The 19806-nt window shown below is 40.4% G+C and overlaps 1 protein-coding gene across 2 annotated transcripts in view; it reads right to left on the bottom strand.

Annotated features, from left to right (window-relative positions):
• NR3C2 (nuclear receptor subfamily 3 group C member 2) overlaps positions 1–19806 on the bottom strand; it is a 370721-nt gene that overhangs the window by 188875 nt on the left and 162040 nt on the right. Inside the window, exon 3 of one of the 2 annotated variants that reach the window (XM_073805516.1) lies at positions 6987–7138. In XM_073805516.1, coding sequence (XP_073661617.1) covers positions 6987–7138 — 152 coding nt within the window. The remainder of the gene's footprint in view (positions 1–6986; positions 7139–19806) is intronic. The other variant, XM_019926560.3, reaches the window with a different exon arrangement.

Here is a 19806-nt window from a genome sequence, read left to right as displayed (position 1 = left end):
CTAAGATTAAAAGAAAATCAAGACTAATGATTAATAAAGAGCAAAAACTGGGATTGAAAGTTCCACAGATGCAATAAAGTCTGAAGTTCATCTAAACTTGGAAGAACCAGAGACCAAGCAACTAAGACTTTTCTGTGTACAACTTGGAGGAGAGAGAGAGAAAAATTATTCACACATGTGTAACACACACACACATACACACACATACACACATATATACACAATGTCCTATATTTATGCTCTCTAAGGTTCTAACCTTGGCTTATTCCTTGTCTCTCTAAATACCCATTTCTTGGGCAAATGCATCTACTTTCATGGCTGATGATTCTAAAATAGTTATTTTCGATCTTTCCCTATTCCCCAAGTTTTAGAATCACACATCCAACTTCCTGTTAGGCACGTCTGAATGTTCTATGGACATTTCAAACTCATTGTCCTAAAAGGAATTTCATTCCAACCCCATTTATCCCGGCAGTGCTTGTTTTCCAGAGCACCCATCAACTTTTCATGTTACACAAATAACTCGTTTAGTATGTTTAATCTCTCCACCACCTCTCACTAGAATGTAATCTCCACCACGGCAAGGATCTTTGTATATTTTTTTCACTTTCTTCATCCAGGAAGTCCCTAGGTATGCCAAGAAGAGTGTCTGCCATTTAGTGGATATTGAATATGTTTGGTGAATGAATGACCTTTGCCCCCATGCCCCCAAAGCTGCTCCCACTCCAGCATCCCCAGTCTCAGCAAAGGGCACCAGCAGCCGAGCCTATGGAAACATCCCAGATCTTTGCTTCCTTACCTCCAATACAGACCCACCAATGTTACTTCCCAGATAGTCTTGTTAGCTGTCCCCTCCTCTTTATCCCTAACGCTGCTGGTCTAGTTCTATCTCTGGTCATCTCTCACCGAAATGACTTAGAAGAGCCACGGGAACTGTCTCTCTTTAAATAAGCCTACCTCCGCACAGCCAGATATTAAATGCGAACCTGAGCTTACTATTCTGCTGTATTGAAACATTCAGAGGTTCTGTTTTGCCCAAGGATAAACTCAGGCCCCTCCTTAGAGTCCAGGACCTGGACCCAATCTGCACAACAGCCTCCACTTTTATCTCCTTGCCTCTCACACGTCCATAGAGGTAACATGAAATAGCTTTTGGTGCCCTGTGCAGACAGCCTGTCCTTACTCCCCCTCAGCATTGCCAATCCTAATCTTTCAAGATTCAGTTTGGGGGTCAATTCTTTAAGAAGTTTCCTTGACCTTCCAGATTGGCCTAAATGTCATGGCTCTGTATGTTCCCATGGCAACCAACTGAAGGGATATATAAAAAAATCTGGGCAAACATTTGTAATTAACACAAAACCCTTGGGTTTATATAAGGAGGAAAGGAGTGTTCATAAAAATCCTAGATACGATCTACTGGGTAGGTATTTATTTAAGCACTTATAGGAAGTAGTTGGAAAGAATCAGGTTACCTTGTTTCCAATTTTTGGTAAAGGGAAAAAAAGACTTAATCTTTAAAGTGTTTCGTGAGAAAACTGTAAGCCAGAAGAATCCTTGGTTTCCTATCTCTGACTCAGCAGTTTTGTAGGAGGGACGATGCCCTCTGATGTACATTAGCTTCCTGTACGTGGCACACAGAGACACGGAGGGCTGCATCACACACATCGTGACCTGAAGACATCTAATAAGCAGGTGTTATTTCCTTGTTTTATCATTTCCTTAATTTCATATTGCCAATTACAAGGGGATGGCTGTATTTCAATTACTATGTAAGACCATCCTGATCTAGCTTGTGTCCATTCAATTTAAATGCTCTGTTTTGTGGCATAATTGAACGGTCCATCATCCAGCCCCCCAGACCTCACACTTACTCACACTCTTGCCTGTTGGGCCCTCTTGCTTAAGAGCACACACAGTATTGATGGGGATAACATGAGCCCATGACATGGTGAGACACACTTTCCTCTGGACCTGTTCGGTTTACTCATTCAGTTTAGAAAAGCGAAGAAAATTAACTATTAGTCAACCATTACATGTCCTTAAAAACATGTTCCCCCATAGGATAATCAGTCTATGAATTGCAGGATTTCTCACCTATATGCTGCGAAGTACACGTGAAAGGAATGAGGTGCATGTATCCAGGTGTGGGTACCTTAAATACTGCATATTTGAGGACTGCTGAGATTAATCTACAGTTAGACCTTTTAAAGCCGTTTCTTTTCAGGAAATAGATTTATAAGTCTCTTACTTCAGGGAAATGTCTGAGTGTCGAAATAGACATCATATGATTTGGCTGGCCATACCAAGATATGGACTCTTTAGCCTAACGGGTCTGCTTACGAAAATATAAATCCAGCTGACTTTACATTATAGTGAACTGTCTTCTTCTTTCACAGCCCCATACCTCTTCAGTGATTTGTGGGGGCTGTGTCTTCCAGACACTGCTGTATACTGAGTAGCCAGAAAGGAAATTAGGTTATAAAATAGCCTGCTGACTGTAGGCAGCTCTGTTCATTGAGGGATCACAAAGTAAAATACACACAAGATGAAACCAATGGGAACTTACAGTTGGAAAGAGACTGAGAGAGTAAAAACTCAGACTAGAATTAGAAGTTGCAGATTAGACATCAAAAGGCCTGCGTAAATTCTTGGGCCAGTTTCGTTGCTAATCTACTGGTTTGAGGGGCAAGTCATTAACCTGGAATGCTCTTATGCCACATAGGTACGTTGATATGTACATTCAAACATTTATTTAGTGGCTACTAAATATCTGCGGTGTTGCTAGGTTCTAGAGATAAGACCCTGTCCTGCCCTAAAGACATCGAACAGGGGAGCTAAAAGTCCAGTTGGCATCTCTCAATATTTCCTCTACTGTGCAACTCCCAAAGGTGGGTGCCAGAGTCAGCTATGAAGGTTCGTTATGGGAATCAATCTTGGTGGTTCAGTCCACGGTGGAAAATGTGGAAAAGTCCCTCAAGGAAATGTCAACAGGCCTTCTATCCCCTCACCCCTGATGCCGACATCCTTTGAAACTTTGAGAACTGCTAGTCTAGAAGGATCTTACAACCTCAAAGGGCAGTTCTACGGGCAAAATAATGTAATACGGGAAAAACGAAGAAAAAATGAAGACCTAACAGTACAACGTTACTGAATCATTTACATGATCTCTGTGTACGGACGTGGCCAAAGAACTTCAGCAGTTGTTCCTAAAGTCAAGGTCTTATATATATATATATTTTTTGCGGTACACGGGCCTCTCACTGCTGTGGCCTCTCCAATTGCGGAGCACAGGCTCTGGACGCGCAGGCTCAGCAGCCATGGCTCACGGGCCCAGCCGCTCCACGGCATGTGGGATCTTCCCGGACCGGGGCACGAACCCGTGTCCACTGCATCGGCAGGCGGACTCTCAACCACTGCACCACCAGGGAAGCCCAAGGTCTAATATTTTGATGCCACTTTACGATTTATAAAATCTGCAAAGACATTTTCCTTTATGTAATTTTTCATAGCAACAGGTAAGGCAATACTACCATTTCCATTTATAAATAAAGAAACTGACGCCCAAGTAAGTTAAATAACTTGCCATAATCTTATACCAAGTGAGTGGCAGAGCTGGAAATTAAACCAAGTCTTCTGACCCTAAAGCCAGTCCACTTTCCACCACTAGGGAGAACCCAACTTAAAATATATATGTGTGTATGTGTGCATGAGTGTGTGCATATAGGTTTATTCTTTTTCTTAAGACAGAAAGGTCCTGACAAACCTTCAAGGCAAATAAGCAATTCAAATTTAAAAATAAAACGATAAGCTTCCATTGTAAGGTACAGTAATACGGCTCTAAACCAACATTATTGACAAAAAAGGTATTCTGGATGAGACACCTAAGTGTTTTTATATTAAATGTTTAAGAAGAAGAAATAAGCACATATCTACACCCCATTAGACGGGACACAGAGAACATAATATACACTTAAAACAAATGATGTGCAGTCTCCCTATGTAGTCACCACTACACTGTCAGACCAAGCATTGCAGTGGGGTGCTCTAGGGCATAAAAGCCTGAAGCCAACAAGCTTGAAGCTCAGACTGCTGTGATTTTCCCTCTGTCCTCTCTCTAGTGGTCATTTCCAGTTCGCCCTGATGTTGTTAGTTCCTTTCGATTTTAAAGGACTCCCCTACCTGCAGCTGCTTAGAAGCCTCTGTATACGTAATCCGAGGAGGAGCTTAAGGTTAAAACCGGAAAACCACCGTAGTAAATATTCAAATATAAAAACACACATACATGTTTGTATATGTGTGTGTATGTACACACACAGTGACACACACGCAGAGACACACACTAAGGGTACCACACTGTCTTCTCAATGTTTACATCACTGCCCTCATTATTACCGAGCAGGCATAAACAATGACATATAGAGCAGGATTTTCATGAACTTAAGAATTATGGAAAATGGAAAGAAGAGATTATGAGATTTAGATCTATGAGGCCTTAGGGTGGGTCTAGGTTTGGAGCCATAAGACTTTAATATGGGTCTAAGTTTGGCCTTATGATTCCAAATAGATTAATTGGGTCTGATCCCAAATTTCTTCATCTGTAAAAGGGGAATAAAAATAACATCCATATACCATAATTTTGTGAAATTAGTGCCTCTAATTACATAAAATATTTTTAAAATAATTTCTTATTAAATCAAAAAGTTCTGATACAGAGATAGTCCTATTTCTTTCACACATACACACATGATAAAACAGTAAGCAAATACAAATTACAAAACAAAAACAAGTCATTACTCTCATGAAGTTTATATTTAAAATTTATAGCCTTGTTTCACACAGGTAGGTGCTAAAATTCTAATTCCCAAATAAATAGGAAATAAGCTATATTAATAAAAGCCTTAAAAGGCACTTGTCAAGGTTCATTATCCATTACTGATCAGCTTTTCAATGAGAGAAAAAGATGTACAGACATTTAGGCTTTTCCATGTTTATATGTACCTCAGTTGCAAAAACAATTCTTTCCTTAGCTACTTCCAGAGAAACTACTTAAAAACAACAAAAACATCTAGAAAACCGTTTTTTTGCAGAGAAGGGCAGATTTTATGAAGAGCCATACATGGGTTCTGATGTGGATGCTGACCCATAGGTAGGGCAACCCAGAGGCACCCTCTCTAAATGTCCTTCGCTCACTGCTTTATTTTTACTTATCACCTTTGTTCACCAATTAGTGAGCCTAGGAGGGGAGCCCTTACGTTGGAAGGTATAAAGCGGCATTAGAAGATGCCAGAGGTATATCTTACCTACTTATCTTCTACTGAGTCCATCACAGAGTTAAGGAAAGAAAGAAGAGGGTGGCGGGGAAGACAATCTTAAAAAATTAAATTGATTTCAGTACTATACATACTTGTTTCCCCCATTTTCTGGAAATCAGCCTTCTGGTAACAGGGCCCACCTTTTTCTCCGGGAAATGCTCATTCCCACAGTTGGTCTAGGTTGTTCAGGTTGGCCAACTCCAGCCAGGACCAGCCTATCAGATCACTGCTCCCCCCAGCCACGGTGACTGGTCTGGAAGGGGCCAACGTGAGTCAAGTTCAGTCTATGGAGATTCAATTGGGGGCTTTTATAACAACCCCTGGGAACAGAAAACCTCTTTCCTTCTCACGAGAGAAGCCACATGAGAACAGAGCCAGAACAAAGTCAAGCGATGGAGAGAATGAGATTGAATGCGAATGACCTGGCTTAAGACCATGGCTTGCCCAAAGCCATGTCCACATGAGGACTTTCCAGTTATGTGGGCCAATGAATTTCCATTGGTGCTGAAGCCAGTTTGTGTTGAATCTTCTGTCACCTGTAACCAAGAGCTCATACCCCGAGAAAGAAATATGGAACTCCTATTACCAATTCAATGCTGGGTTTGGGGACTACTAAATAATTAATAGTGTAAATAATGTAAAATCATGTACTATCAATTAAATAATGCAGAATCAACCTCAGAAGCACAGAAATAACTACTTGGTCAGCTTTTTTTATCCCAGAACTAAGGACATTTCCTTGTGGTCCTCAGCAAAACAAACATTCAAGTCATTTATGCTTAAGTCTCTGAAACACCAATTCACCTCTCAGAAAAATGTCCTGAGAAATATACCTGCAGGAATCTTAATGCTGAACTCCTTAGTAAGAATAAGTATCAATTACACAACACTTCTCCTGATAGCAAAAAATTCTACACTTTGACCAGTCATAGTAGTCAACATTAATAAAACCATCAGGCCTAAGCCTGATGTTAGTTAATTGCTTGGAAGTGAAGCTGGAGAAAGGCAGAAACAAACGAAAAGACCATTTCTCCTTAGTAAGTACAACTACTTGGACAGAAGCAAAAGCTAGACTACATAACTTAAAGAATCTCAGTCCAATTTTTCATTTAATGTACTGGTTTGGAAACTTTCAGTAGGAACGAAGGTAGGACTCAAATGGGGACCTGGACTCTCAAGCGGCTGTTAAATGACAATGTTTTGTAAGGAACACAACTTAAATTACACACACGATCCTGATGTCAATGTTTTAACTGGCCACCAACACATATATTTATACAGAAACAGACCAGGCAGATGTGCTGTAAAAAAATGGTCTTTCTGATCATGCAAATTAAATTTATGGTGACACAGAATGATTTTGATTAAGTCTAAGTGGAAAAAAAAAAAAAAACTGAGACAAACCAACAACCAAAACAACCAGTATTTCTGACTGGTTGCTCTTAATCCACAGTTTAGAATTTTGGCCATTAAATATTGCTCGGTGGAGAATCTCCAAGTGGTTTTTAGACAAGGCTTCATTACTATTTATCACTGACAGATTACATCCAAAACTAAGGACAGATTACATCCAAAACTAAGGACATTTTTGAATTATTTCCCAATAGTGTTATCGAGTTAACCTTGCAAGTAAACTGCACACCAGGAAAGAAAATGTGTAAAAGGAACACCCACATGAACATTTACCTTCCACTGCTCTTTTGAAGAACACTTTGCAGCTGCCACAGGTCACTACACCATAGTGACATCCTGAAGCCTCATCCCCACACACCAAACATATTTTGGAAGGTCTTGAGGATCCAGTGGAAACACTTCGTAAAGTAGAGCTGGGGAAAGAAATCAAGATTTAAATAACTACAGTGTAGTGGCACATTCGACATGCTGTACAGCTTAGCTCAATATCTGTCAATCATCTTGGTTCCATCAATGAATTCAATATGGTCCCATCCCGAGTGACTTAGGAAATGAAGGCAAAATCCTATGAGGGGAGTAATGTATCAAGAATTCTCTACAGCAAAGCCTCTTCTCAGTACTAAGAAGTCATAAATAATCCCATATAAACTTTTCTCTTCCTTTTCCTGTTTTTGAGAACGTTTACCAAAAAATATTATTTGCATTCTAGGTGAACAGAGAGGAGAGAAATCTTGAGCTGAGTCATCACAGAACTATTTTTGGCATCAAAGGGCTATTACAATACTTCTCAACTCTCTTCACTCGGACTCAGATTATATCTCAATTTATGCCAGATAAAAAACTCTCCCCTCTCCAAAACAATCCACAAATTAAAATTCAAATAATTCTTGTCTCTTTTGCCAGGAATTTTACTCCTCCAAGCTCCTGCATATTCTCCCATGTTACCTTACCTAGGTATGTTCAAATTGCTTCATTTCGCTTACTAATTTAAAGGGGCACAGTCAATACTAAAAACAAGCCATATATGGTAACTATCTCAGGTACCTTTCATGGTAAGAAACTGAAGGGTGCAGTTTTTAGGGACAAATTTAACCTTTTAAGCAACAATCTACATGAATCCTTTTTTTTTTTTTTTTTTTTTTTTTGCGGTATGCGGGCCTCTCCCGTTGCGGAGCACAGGCTCCAGACGCGCAGGCTCAGCGGCCATGGCTCACGGGCCCAGCCGCTCCGCGGCATGTGGGATCTTCCCGGATCGAGGCACGAACCCGTGTCCCCTGCATCGGCAGGCGGACTCTCAACCACTACGCCACCAGGGAAGCCCTACACGAATACTTTTAAAGGAGACTCTTGTCAAGCTATATTACATATTCCCGTGCCGGTTTATGGCACAATCTGAACAAAATTGTTTTAAATTCTAATAAGGTCTCATAGTTCAGTGACCGATGTGTGCCAAGCAGGCAAAGAATTCGATTTTTTTTTTTCATTCCTAGCCCACATGCACTTATTGAATATCTACCCACAGGTCCTGTGCAAGGTACTGAGGAAATAAATATAGACTGCTCAGTCCCTGTCCTCAAAGTTGGTGGAGACATGCAGCATTATGGCCTGAGCTTAGGTGCGGGGTAATACGGCAGCACATGGTAGGCTCAGCCTTCCATACTGGGAAAGCTAGGAATATACCAGTCAGCAGCCTTCCCCAAAGGTGACAGCTGAGCTGAGTTCTGAAGCACGACTAGATGGTAGCCAGACAAAGACAGGGGCAGAGCAAACAGAATGTGCAACGCGAGCTGGAATGTGAGAGAAATTCGAGCTGAACGTGTTCAGAAAACATTGGGTAAATTTTTTGTATGTCAGCACCATCACCTTGTTGTCCTAGCTTTATGTCTCCATGTAAAACAGCAGGAACATAAAAGCTCAAAGAAAACATATGAAATGGCTAGAATGGTGATGATTTCTGTTTTTCAAATTAGCTAAATGTGATACTATTGCCTTCGTGATTTTTTTAAAATTGATTTTATACGTTTTAACTACACTCTCACCAAAAACAGATGAAGGAACAAACTATGCAGCTGCTCAGAGCACTGCAGCATGACTGACTTTCTAGAAAAATGACTTCTTAAATCAAAGGCTGAAACAATGTTCTCCAAAGTTGTTTCTCCTTCTGAGAAAAGTGCTCTTTATTATTTTTATTAGCGTCCTTTGACTTCTTTATGGCATTCAAAACATTCCATTTCAGCCCCAGTAACTTCTTCGGCATATTGGCCAGTAGAACTCAACCCATACTCTCTCTTACGCTTCACAGGAAAATACCATGATTGCATAAACAATTAGAAGACAACGTAAAAACCATCATTAACATGTAAGTGCTTTTTTACAACTGCAAGCATACATGGGATTTGTATTTAACATTTTTGTGAGCCTTGGTCTTGGTCCTCAAACTGAAGAGTCTCTTAACTTTGGTCTTTGGAACTCTCCTCTTCTATCCAAATACACTTTCCTTGGCTCAGTCAATGGCAACTGCTATGGGCTGAATCATGTCCTTCTCCCCACTTCCAATTCCAATGTTGAAGTCCTAGCCCCTAAGACAGAGGGTGACCTTTTTTTTTTAAACCGAAGTACAGCTGATTTACAATGTTGTGTTCATTTCTGTTGTACAGCAAAGTGACTCAGTTTTTTATCTATGTCTATATCTATATATGCACACACACATTCTTTTTTATATTCTTTTCCATTATGGTTTATCCCAGGATATTGAATACAGCTCCCTGTGCTATTCAGTAGGACCCTGTTGTCCGACCATTCCATATATAATAGTTTGCATCTACTAACCCCAGACTCCCAGTCCATCCCTCCCCACCTCCCCCTCCCCCTTGGCAACCACGAGTTTGTTCTCTGTGTCTGCGAGTCTGTTTCTGCTTCATAGATAGGTTCATTTGTGTCATATTATAGATGCCACGTATAAGTGATATCATGTGGTATTTGTCTTTCTCTTTCTGACTTACTTCACTTAGTATGATAATCTCTAGTTGCATCCATGTTGCTGCAACTGGCATGAATTCATTCTTTTTTATGGCTGAGTAGTGTTCCATTGTGGATATGTACCGCATCTTCTTCATCCATTCATCTGTCAATGGACATTTTGGTTGTTTCCATGTTTTGGCTATTGTGAATAGTACTGCTACGAACATAGGGGGTGCATCTATCTTTTTGAATTATAGTTTTGCCCAGATATGTGCCCAGGAGTAGGATTGCTGGATCATACGGTAATTTCATTTTTAGTTTTCCATCAGAGTGTAATCTTATTTGGAAATATGGTCATAGCAGATATGATTAGTTAAGATGAGATCATTTTGGAGAAGGGTCATCCCTAATCCAATATGATTGGGGTTCTTAGTAAAAAGAGGAAATTAGGACACAGACACACACAGAGAGAATGCTGTGTGAAGATGAAGAGAGTGATACTCGTACAAGTCAAGGAACGCCAAAGACGGCCAAGAAACCACCAGAAGCTAGGAGAGAGGGATGGAACAGATTCTCCCTCACAGCCTTCAGAAGGAACTAACTCAGCTGACACGTTAAACTTGGCCAAGCCTACAGAAACCATGAAACAATATATTTCTGTTGCCGAAGCCACCCATTTGTGGTACTTTGTTATGCAGCCCTAGCCGACCGATACAGCAACTTGGACTCATCCCTGACTCTTCCTTCTCCCTAGTTTCCTTCTCAATCTGTTCAATTCTATTTACTTTACCCTCAAAAAACATCCAGATTCTGATCACTTTCCACACCTCCTCTGGGACCACTCTAGTCCAAGCCATCAACACCTCTTCCCAGGATGTGTGGAAGTCTGTTCGCTCATCTTCCTGTTTCTCCTTGCCTCCTTCCTTCCCCTGTAGCCAGAACGGTCCTTATTCACTCCTTTGCTCAAAACCATCCAAAGGCTCAGAGGAAAAGCCAAAGTCATCCTATGACCACAGGGCCCCAATGTGGCCCCTGAGACCTTACGAACCTTTCTCTCTTGTTTGCTGCCCTTCAGCAACACTGGCATCCTTGCCAGACCTCAAACACACCAGGCGTGCCCCCACTTCGGGGCCTTTGCACGTGCTGCCCCCTGTTCATCCAGATATCTATACAACCCCACACCCCCACCTCCCTTCAGGGTGTCATCCAAATGTCACTTTCTCAGTCAGGCCTTTTCTGCCCCCTCTACTGAAGACACCCCTTCTTCCAAACCCCCTTTCCCTTCTGCTTTATTTTCCTCCCTAGCGCATGTCACCAGCTAACATGCTGTGTATTTTCCTTCTTTAGTCTGTTTATTGTTTGCTTCATCCACACAAGAAGGTAAACTCAACAGGGGCCTGGATTTGCTTCTGTGTTATTTGCCACTATGTCCCCAGGGCATGGCATAGTCCCTGGTACCTATTAGCCTCCCAATTAACACTTGGGATAAATGAGTGATCTCAGATGACTGGCCTTTTCATCAGTTTTGAACTCCTACTGCATTCCTTACATATAAGAATGTGATTGGTTTTTAACTGTCTTGAGAGTGAAAAGTATGTAGTGGAACCGAATGCAGAGAAGTCAAAGCATAGCATCGAAAAGATGCATTGTGAAATCCCAATTAAAACAGTAATTTGGCTCAATGACAAAATTAAAGCAAAGGGGGATTATTTTTCCTTCTTGTTCACTAACATCTCTCAATGACAAGGGAGCACACTTGCCTCTATGTGTCTCTCGGCAGCCCTCTGCTTCTTCGGTTTCTGTAACAGTGTACTGAGCTCAGTCTCTATTTCTCAGGCTCTTTCTCATTGTCTATATCACCAATGTAGATTTTCTTTGGCGTTCTACCTTTGGCCATCTTTTTTTCTCATTTCTACACTTTATCCCTTAATGACCTTATCCACTCTCCCAGCTCAAACAGCTCTCCTGGTGAATGACTTCCCGAATCTTTATATCCAGCTCCAACCTCTCCCCAGTGTTCCAATTTCATGTGTTCACTTCCTTTACATAACTTCCCAGCCTCTGTGGTCTACTGGCCTCTGGAAGGGTACTGCCATCTGCTAGGCACCCAGGTTCAAACCTTCATTAACACGTCTAGTCAGTTACCAAGTTCTGCTTCTCCAGGCCTGTCTCCCATCACTTCTCTTCACCCTGTTGGGAACCCAGGTTCAGACCCTTGTCACTTCCTCAGGCTTCTTCCCCAACCCTCCAGTTCATTCTACAGTGGCTAACAAATGACGTTTCCTGTTATACAGTTCTGATTCTAGTACTGCCCAGTTCAGAATCTTCCATCATCCCTACACAACACCACCATAAATGATAACGTTCCTGTCCCTCTTCCTTCATGCCTGCCCCCGCAGGTCCTCTCACGCTTGTGCTCGCCCCACTGCAACATCCCTGTTGAGGTGCTGTGGGTACCACCATCTGTACACCTACCCTCGCTCCAACTCCTGGGAAAACTGTCCATCCTTCAAGGGCCCCTAATGTTCTTCCGGCAGGATGCACCTCTCCCTTCTGATTTGCTTTCGTGAATTCCTGATTTGCTCACCCCCCTCCCCCAACGGTCATCACTTCTGCCCCGACATTCGTGATTTGTGTCCTTATCCTAATCCTTTGAGGGCAAAGACCTTGTCCTCTGCCTCTCTGTACTCTCTGCTGCCATTAGTGTGGAGCTGGGACTATTTATTGAATGAATGAAATCACAACCTTAATCTCATCACAGCAGAACATAAATTTCCAAAAGGCAATTTTAAAGAAGATAAATGAATGAGGCCAAGGTTATAGGTTCAATTCCTATATGGTTCATTTAGCTTTGCACAGAGGCGAAAAAACATCCGGGGAGACAGACTATCCTCAAAAGCTCAGCGAGCTATCCCACAAGCGTCTGCATTAGTAACAAAGAAGACAGGCCACAAAGTGTGGACGGGTCAGGAAAACTCCAGTCTCCACTGACACCCTTTCATGTGATTACCTCTGAAACTGAAAGATGGGACATGGTTGGAAGGGTATATGTCTGGTTTCAGGAAATACGTTATTACATTTTATAAGCAGGGAGAGGGAGGAGAGGAAAAGGAGGAGAAGGGAGCAGACCTTGAACTCACTTGTTAGATTCTGGGTTATATCAAAACACAAAGCTTATTGAGTGATTTTTGGATGTAAGAATTCACCTTTATAGTATGTATAATCCATTAACATCTTATAACATCTAAGCATCTTCATGGGATGTGAGTCCCAAACACGCAGGGGTAAAGGCAGGCACAGGAGCTCAGTAAGGAAGCCTGGTTCCGGTTCTAGCTCAGCCACTAACTGATAAAACCTTAACAAAATCACCTCTCCTCTTTGGGCCGTAATTCTCACCACAAGAATGTTGAACAGATCATCTCTAAGATCCTTTTCAAGATACCCCTTTAAGATAAATATGGGCACAAAAGATAAATGGAACACCCTGTCATGATCAAGCTTTATTTGAAGTGGATTTCAAGCTCAAGTTAAAGACAGCACCTTACACACAGTAAACAGCCATTGTCTGATCTAGATCAAGCATGAAAACATCTGCATGTAAAAACTTATTCTTTCTAGAACAGCTAATCCTATGGCACTTAAAATCTTTCTTGCATCTACATGATTGTGTCTTTGCTGATTCTGCTTAAAAATTCTGCATAAATGTATGCATTCAAATGGTATTCTACCCACTAAAAACCATTTTAACAGCAACGAGTTGGGAAAAACTACCCAAACTGGTCATTTTTGGTCTTGGTAATCAAAGAAATAACATGCACAGAATTTTATTATCCACAAAGGTGGTTCACAGGGTTTTAGACAGATGTTAAAGTACTATATAAAGCAGAAATGAGTGAGCATTGCATTTCCACTTGTAAAGACAAGTGTCTCTCTTCGGGAAACACAAGGAAGGTGCAACTATTTTCAGTACCAAGTAGAATAGTTCTAATGACTCAGTGAAGAGCTAAAGAGATTAATCAAAGGTTCATGCTGATTTGGGTGACAATTGGGAGGGGATATCCTAACCAATTATCAAAAACACTTACTGGGCAATCTTTTTCCACGAAACGGTTGGAGGCTTAGGGAGAAGCAATAAGAAGCTGTGTGAGAAAAAGGGATTTCTACCGACTGAACTGGAAAATTGGGCTGAGAATCTATAATGTACCATGTTGTTCCAGGAATTACCATGTTATTTCCCCATCTTTATAACAATTACATAACAACACCATAGTGATTGATCCACCACTATTCAGTGACCAGAAATTCTTCACATGACAAGGAGTTTGTCCCCTGTCTCAAGCTCACTCAACATCAATGAAGCAAACCTGTCTTTTGTACTTTCACTTAATCAGAGATGCTTCTACCATCATCACCAGCTGCTGAAAAGTTGAATCTTTCCACATGCAATCAATTCAAGCATTCATTCAGTGATCTAGAGCAGAGTGAGAGTTTGGAGGCCTATGCAAACAATACTTCAGGAAACATCCTTCTGTCTGAACATGCTGGTGTGTTTTAAATCCTTCATTAATTAAGCTATTCATTGGAAGCCTGCTATGCCCCCCCCCTTTTCTAGGCACTCAGATGAGTAAGAAAAAGTCCCTATTCTCATGGACTTTCTACTACAGTAGAAGAGAACAACAATACAGAAGGAAATAAATTCAGACAGTGGTAAGTGCTTTGAAGAAAATGACAGAGACCGAGATTGGCTGGGGCAGTGGAAGGTTAGGATTCTTTAGAAAGGTAGCCTGGGAAGGCATCTCTGGCGAGACTGAAAGGACAAAGTAGCCAGACATGCGAAGATGCCAACAGAGGGAAGAGCAAGTGCAAAATCCCTGAGGAAGGAATGAACATGACACGTTCCAGAGATGGAAACGAGGGCAAATGAGTAGTAGCCGAAAGGAGGCAGGAGAGATGGGAGGAGGTAGGATGTGTGGGCCAAGAGGACAGAGAGAGACTACATGGGTCTCGAGGGCTGTGGTGATGACTCAGGATGCCAGTTTAAGTGCCATCACGAGTGATGTGAATATTGAGATGTTTGAAGCAGAAGGGTAATATGATCTGCATGACATTTAAAAATCTGACTTTGGCTGTTGCCTGGAGAATGGACTACAGGAGTGGGTGATGTTGGAAGTGGGGAGACCAGCCACGTGAGCTCCAGCAATTATGCAGGAGATGACAGAGCTTGGATTTAGCTTAAAGCAGTGAAGACGGTGAGAAATGGCCTTTTTCGCTCTTTAAGTAGATAGTACCCACTGGACTTGCAGAAAAATTGTATGGTGGTGCTGTTTATATTTTCATAGTGGAATGAAGAGCAGTTTGGCAGTTCAGGGGAGTTTGTTTCGGACCCGACAGTGGTAAAACAGTTATCAGTATGGTATGTTCCTATTTTTGTAAATAATACAATAGCAATAATACTAAATGATAGTCTATCCATAGGAAAAACTGGGAGCAAACATATATCAGTCTTATTTAACCTTTCTGGGCCCACTTTGTCATCTGTTAAGGAGTGATAACAAAAGTCCTACCTTATAGGGTTCTTACAGATTAAATTAGTCAATACATACATACATACATATAGATAGAGATATATTTTAAAGGAATCCAATTTTTATTGTAACACAGTTATCAAAATATTTTTTTCTTTTCCATTAAGGTTTATTACAGGATACTGAATATGGTTCCCTGTGCTATACAGTAGGACCTTGCTGTTTATTTTACATATAGTAGTTTGCATCTGCTAATCCCAAACTCCTAATTCATCCCTCCCCCACCCCCTTTCCCCTTTGGTAACCATATGTTTGTTCTCTAGGTCTGTGAGTCTATTTCTGTTTTGTAAAAAAGTTCATTTGTGACGTATTTTAGATTCCACATATACATGATATATGGTATTTGTCTTTCTCTTTCTGACTTACTTCACTTAGTATGATAATCTTTAGGGCCATCCATGGTGCTGCAAATTGCATTATTTCATTCTTTCTTATGGCTGAATTACTCAATATATTTAAGAGCACATACAACGGTGTCTGACACATATTCAGCACTATTTAAATTCGGACTATTATGAATCAGTATTATTGTTGGATCTACAACTCTTTTTTTTTAAATTCATTTATTAATTTATTTATTTTTGGCTGCGTTGGGTCTTCATTGCTGTGCACAGGCTTTCTCTAGTTGCGGTGATCCAGGGCTACTCTTCGTTGCAGTGTGTAGGCTTCTCATTGCGGTGGCTTCTCTTGCTGCGGAGCACAGGCTCTAGGCGGGCAGGCTTCAGTAGTTGTGGCTCACGGGCTCTAGAGCGTAGGCTCAGTAGTTGTGACGCATGGGCTTAGTTGCTCCGTGGCATGTGGGATCTTCCCGGGCCAGGGCTCGAACCCGTGTCCCCTGCATTGGCAGACGGATTCTTAACCACTGCACAACCACGGAAGTCCCTACAACTCTTAATAGAGACTGGCATAGTAGGAGAACTACAGATAATTCTACTTTTCTATAGCATATTTTTCTGTACTGCTTTAAATTTATATAAGCATGTATAACATTGGTTAGCAGCAAAAAACAAGGTTTTTAAAAATATAGTATAAGAGAGTGGTACAGCAACAGCCATATTGTTTATTTACTGTTTAGGCAATGTTCTGTGTGACTATGGATTTGAGAATCTCTTTTAAGAATTCTGGTTCCTCTGGTGACTGTAGCATGTAGGCTGGGAACAGCCACATTAGACCATCAAGATAAACAATCACTGAGATTCAAATATATACTTTTATATAAAGAACACTAAATTTAAGAAACCTAAGAATTTGGAGAACACTCAATATACAAAAAATACATTTCAGAAACAAATCACCTTTGACTACTAGTTTACTAAAATCCGTACCTTCATCCGCATATAAATGAGGAAAAAAAACCCTTTTGCTGACTATTTCCTTTTTGAGTCAATTTTTAACGTAAGATATCTCATTTTAGTTTTCCCACTATTTAGGGGTAATATTTGGGAGTGATTCTTGTGGTATATTTTCTTTGGTGATATTATCATCTTTGATGATAAGTGAATCATTAATGTTTTGGGGAATGATTTACCACTAAACAAAATTCCTCCTCTTAAGCCACAATTCATAATGCACCACAGACAGGAATTAAATAATTGGTACACATCTTTCAATCTCAGATGTATGAATAAAATTATAGATAAAGCTACCTGACACAGAAACTTCAAGGATATAACTAGCTTGGAAAATAAAAATTAAAGCCCCCAAAATGGCTGATTAGTCTTTTCCTATTTACCTTTTTCTTTGTTTTTACAACAGTTTATATGATTAGTAATATTTATTAGAGTGGCTCTGTTTAATAAGTATTTTCTATACTTTGAATTTCATTTAAGTGAATGCAATTTTCCCATAAAAGACTTATAATCAACAGAGCATAGCTTCAGCACAGCAGGAACGTATCCTGACAGAGATCTAGAAGGAAAAAAAGGTAGGAATATTTTGGATCACATGCTAAGCCTAGCCTAGGATGTGTAAAATTTCATTTTAAAAATAAAGATCTAGGGCTTCCCTGGTGGCGCAGTGGTTGAGAGTCTGCCTGTCGATGCAGGGGACACGGGTTCGTGCCCCGGTCCGGGAAGATCCCACATGCCATGGAGCGGCTGGGACCGTGAGCCATGGCCGCTGAGCCTGCGTGTCCGGAGCCTGTGCTCCACATCGGGAGAGGCCACACAGTGAGAGGCCTGTGTACCAAAAAATAAAAAAAATAAAAAATAAAATAAAATAAAGATCTATGCTAGAAGGACATTCAAGTAACTTTTTCTCCTTCAATTATGGCTAGACAAATTCTCACTTGATGATAATATGCAAAATCTATTTTTTTGGACAGTAGGCAAAATTATTTAACCCTAGATGAAAACGTATTTTCTAACAAAACGAAGTGTCAAATGTAATTACCGGCCACTGTACTGTTAATGAATCATTTTAATCAGGTGACTTCCACACCAGCTGTGTGGACGTCCTTCTTAGAACACAAAGATAACAAATGACTTCTATTCTCAATAAGTTTATAATCGAGCAGGGTAGGTAAGACATGGAGATTGGTAAATATTAAAGTCACTGTGTGACAGGAGTCATCCATGGCTAAAAATAAAGAATTCATAGAATCCAGTAACTTGCAGTTGGGTTGAAGGAAAGCTTCACGAAGAAATGGGGCAAGGTGAAAATGAGCTGGACCAAGAAAAACGTCCAGACAGGGACAAATGCATTGGGATACAGAACTCAATGAGTTATACACTGACAAGCATGGAAAAAGGCCCAAATCATGAGTCTCCAACACCAGATTCAGTGGTTAGAGATGATTCTAGGACAGTGAGTTGAAACATCTGGCAGACAACTGAAAAGGTGACATGGAAAACGAAGCGAGGTACAAAGATCTACCATGTTAGAGGACACAAAGTGACTGATGACAACTGTTAATATGCACAATACGGATAATGACAACAAAAGGTCTGATGAACTGAAAGAAAACTAAGGACCACTGAATAGGGGAAGCAGGAAAAACAGGTTCAACAAGAGAAAGTTTGGAACATCACTCAAGAGGTAGGTCACCCTTAGAGAGCAAGGACTCTGGATTTTACTCTTAGAACAATGAATAAGCTCACCCCAGCAGAAGGTGAAATGAGGAGAAAAGAAGGTCACCGATGGAAATCTACAGAAAACTCACATTTCTGGTTAGGCAGGGAAAGAACTTGCTAACAAACCTGAGGAAGAAAGACAAAAGAGGCGGGAAGGCAAGATGATGCAGAGTCTTGGAATCAACGGGAGGAGATCAGGAATGGGGGACCAACAGTGTCATATGCCACCAAGAGAGCAAGACTAAAGATGAACCACTGGGCTGTGGTCACTGTTGACACTGTTGACTTTAGCGATGGTTTTTTCTGCATATATAAGATGCATATATAAGCCATATTGAAGTGAAAGGCACTCCCCATCTTCTCTATTAAGAAGTTTCCATATTCAGGGAAGTTGTCTTAGTCATAAAACTACTACCTGGTAATTTGAGCACATGCAAAGTCTCTAAAAAAGATCTAACATCAAATCATCTCCAGAAACATTTACTGAGCACATATATGCCCATCAGTGGTTGCTAATACAATGACCAAATATATGTGCTAAAAAAATGCCTCCACATTTTATTTTACCTCTGTAATCACTGGCATGTCGAGTGCTAGTTATTTAGAATCCCCTTGGAAGGAATCATAAACTTATCACACGATCTGTTGGACAGTACTTTATAAAGTATGTTGGAAAGAGACTACCTCTAAGTACTTGCTTGAGTGTATAAATTATGTTTTAAGAAGATTACCACAAAATGCTTGCTTGAGTGTTTTTAATTGCAGTGACTTTGCTTTTGAAACATACTATAAACAGAAACAGACTCACAGACTTTGAAAACTTATAGTTACCAAAGGGGAAAGGTGTGGCGGAGGGATACATTAGGAGTTTGGGATTAAAATATACACATTCCTGTATATAAAATAGACAGTCAACAAGGACCTACTGTATAATACAGGGAACTCTGCTCAATATTCTGTAACAATCTATATGGGAAAAGAATCTGAAAAAGAATGGATATATGTATATGTACAACGGAATCACTTTTCTGTATGCCTGAAATTAACACATTATAAATCAACTACACTCCAATATAAAATAAAAATTAAATTAAAGAATAAATAAAAATTGTGAAAAAAGAAACATACTATCAATATGCAACATGATTTAACTTTTCCCCCTGAACGTTAACTATCCTTATGTTAAGATGCAGACTTAGATGCTGATACGGATGGCCTGAGATTCTGAGCAGTAATGGACACTGGACCTAGCTGTGGATCCTGAACCTGAGTTATTTAGAAAATTACTGATTTCAGCATGGTTTTTTTTATCACATTTTAAAGAAGTTGATGGAAAACATGCTTCATCATGGCCTTTCTGAACAACAGAATATGGCTTCTTTCTATAAATTTAATTATTCCAAACTCCAAACTGCTTTTTCCCTGAGTTGTTTCTCTTAAATTCTAGAAATAATGATTTTCATT

The sequence above is a fragment of the Tursiops truncatus genome, chromosome 5, assembly GCF_011762595.2.
Source record: "Tursiops truncatus isolate mTurTru1 chromosome 5, mTurTru1.mat.Y, whole genome shotgun sequence".
NCBI classification, from domain to species: domain Eukaryota; kingdom Metazoa; phylum Chordata; class Mammalia; order Artiodactyla; family Delphinidae; genus Tursiops; species Tursiops truncatus.
Note: the sequence above shows the minus strand (reverse complement) of the source record. Positions and strands in the feature narration are given on the sequence as shown.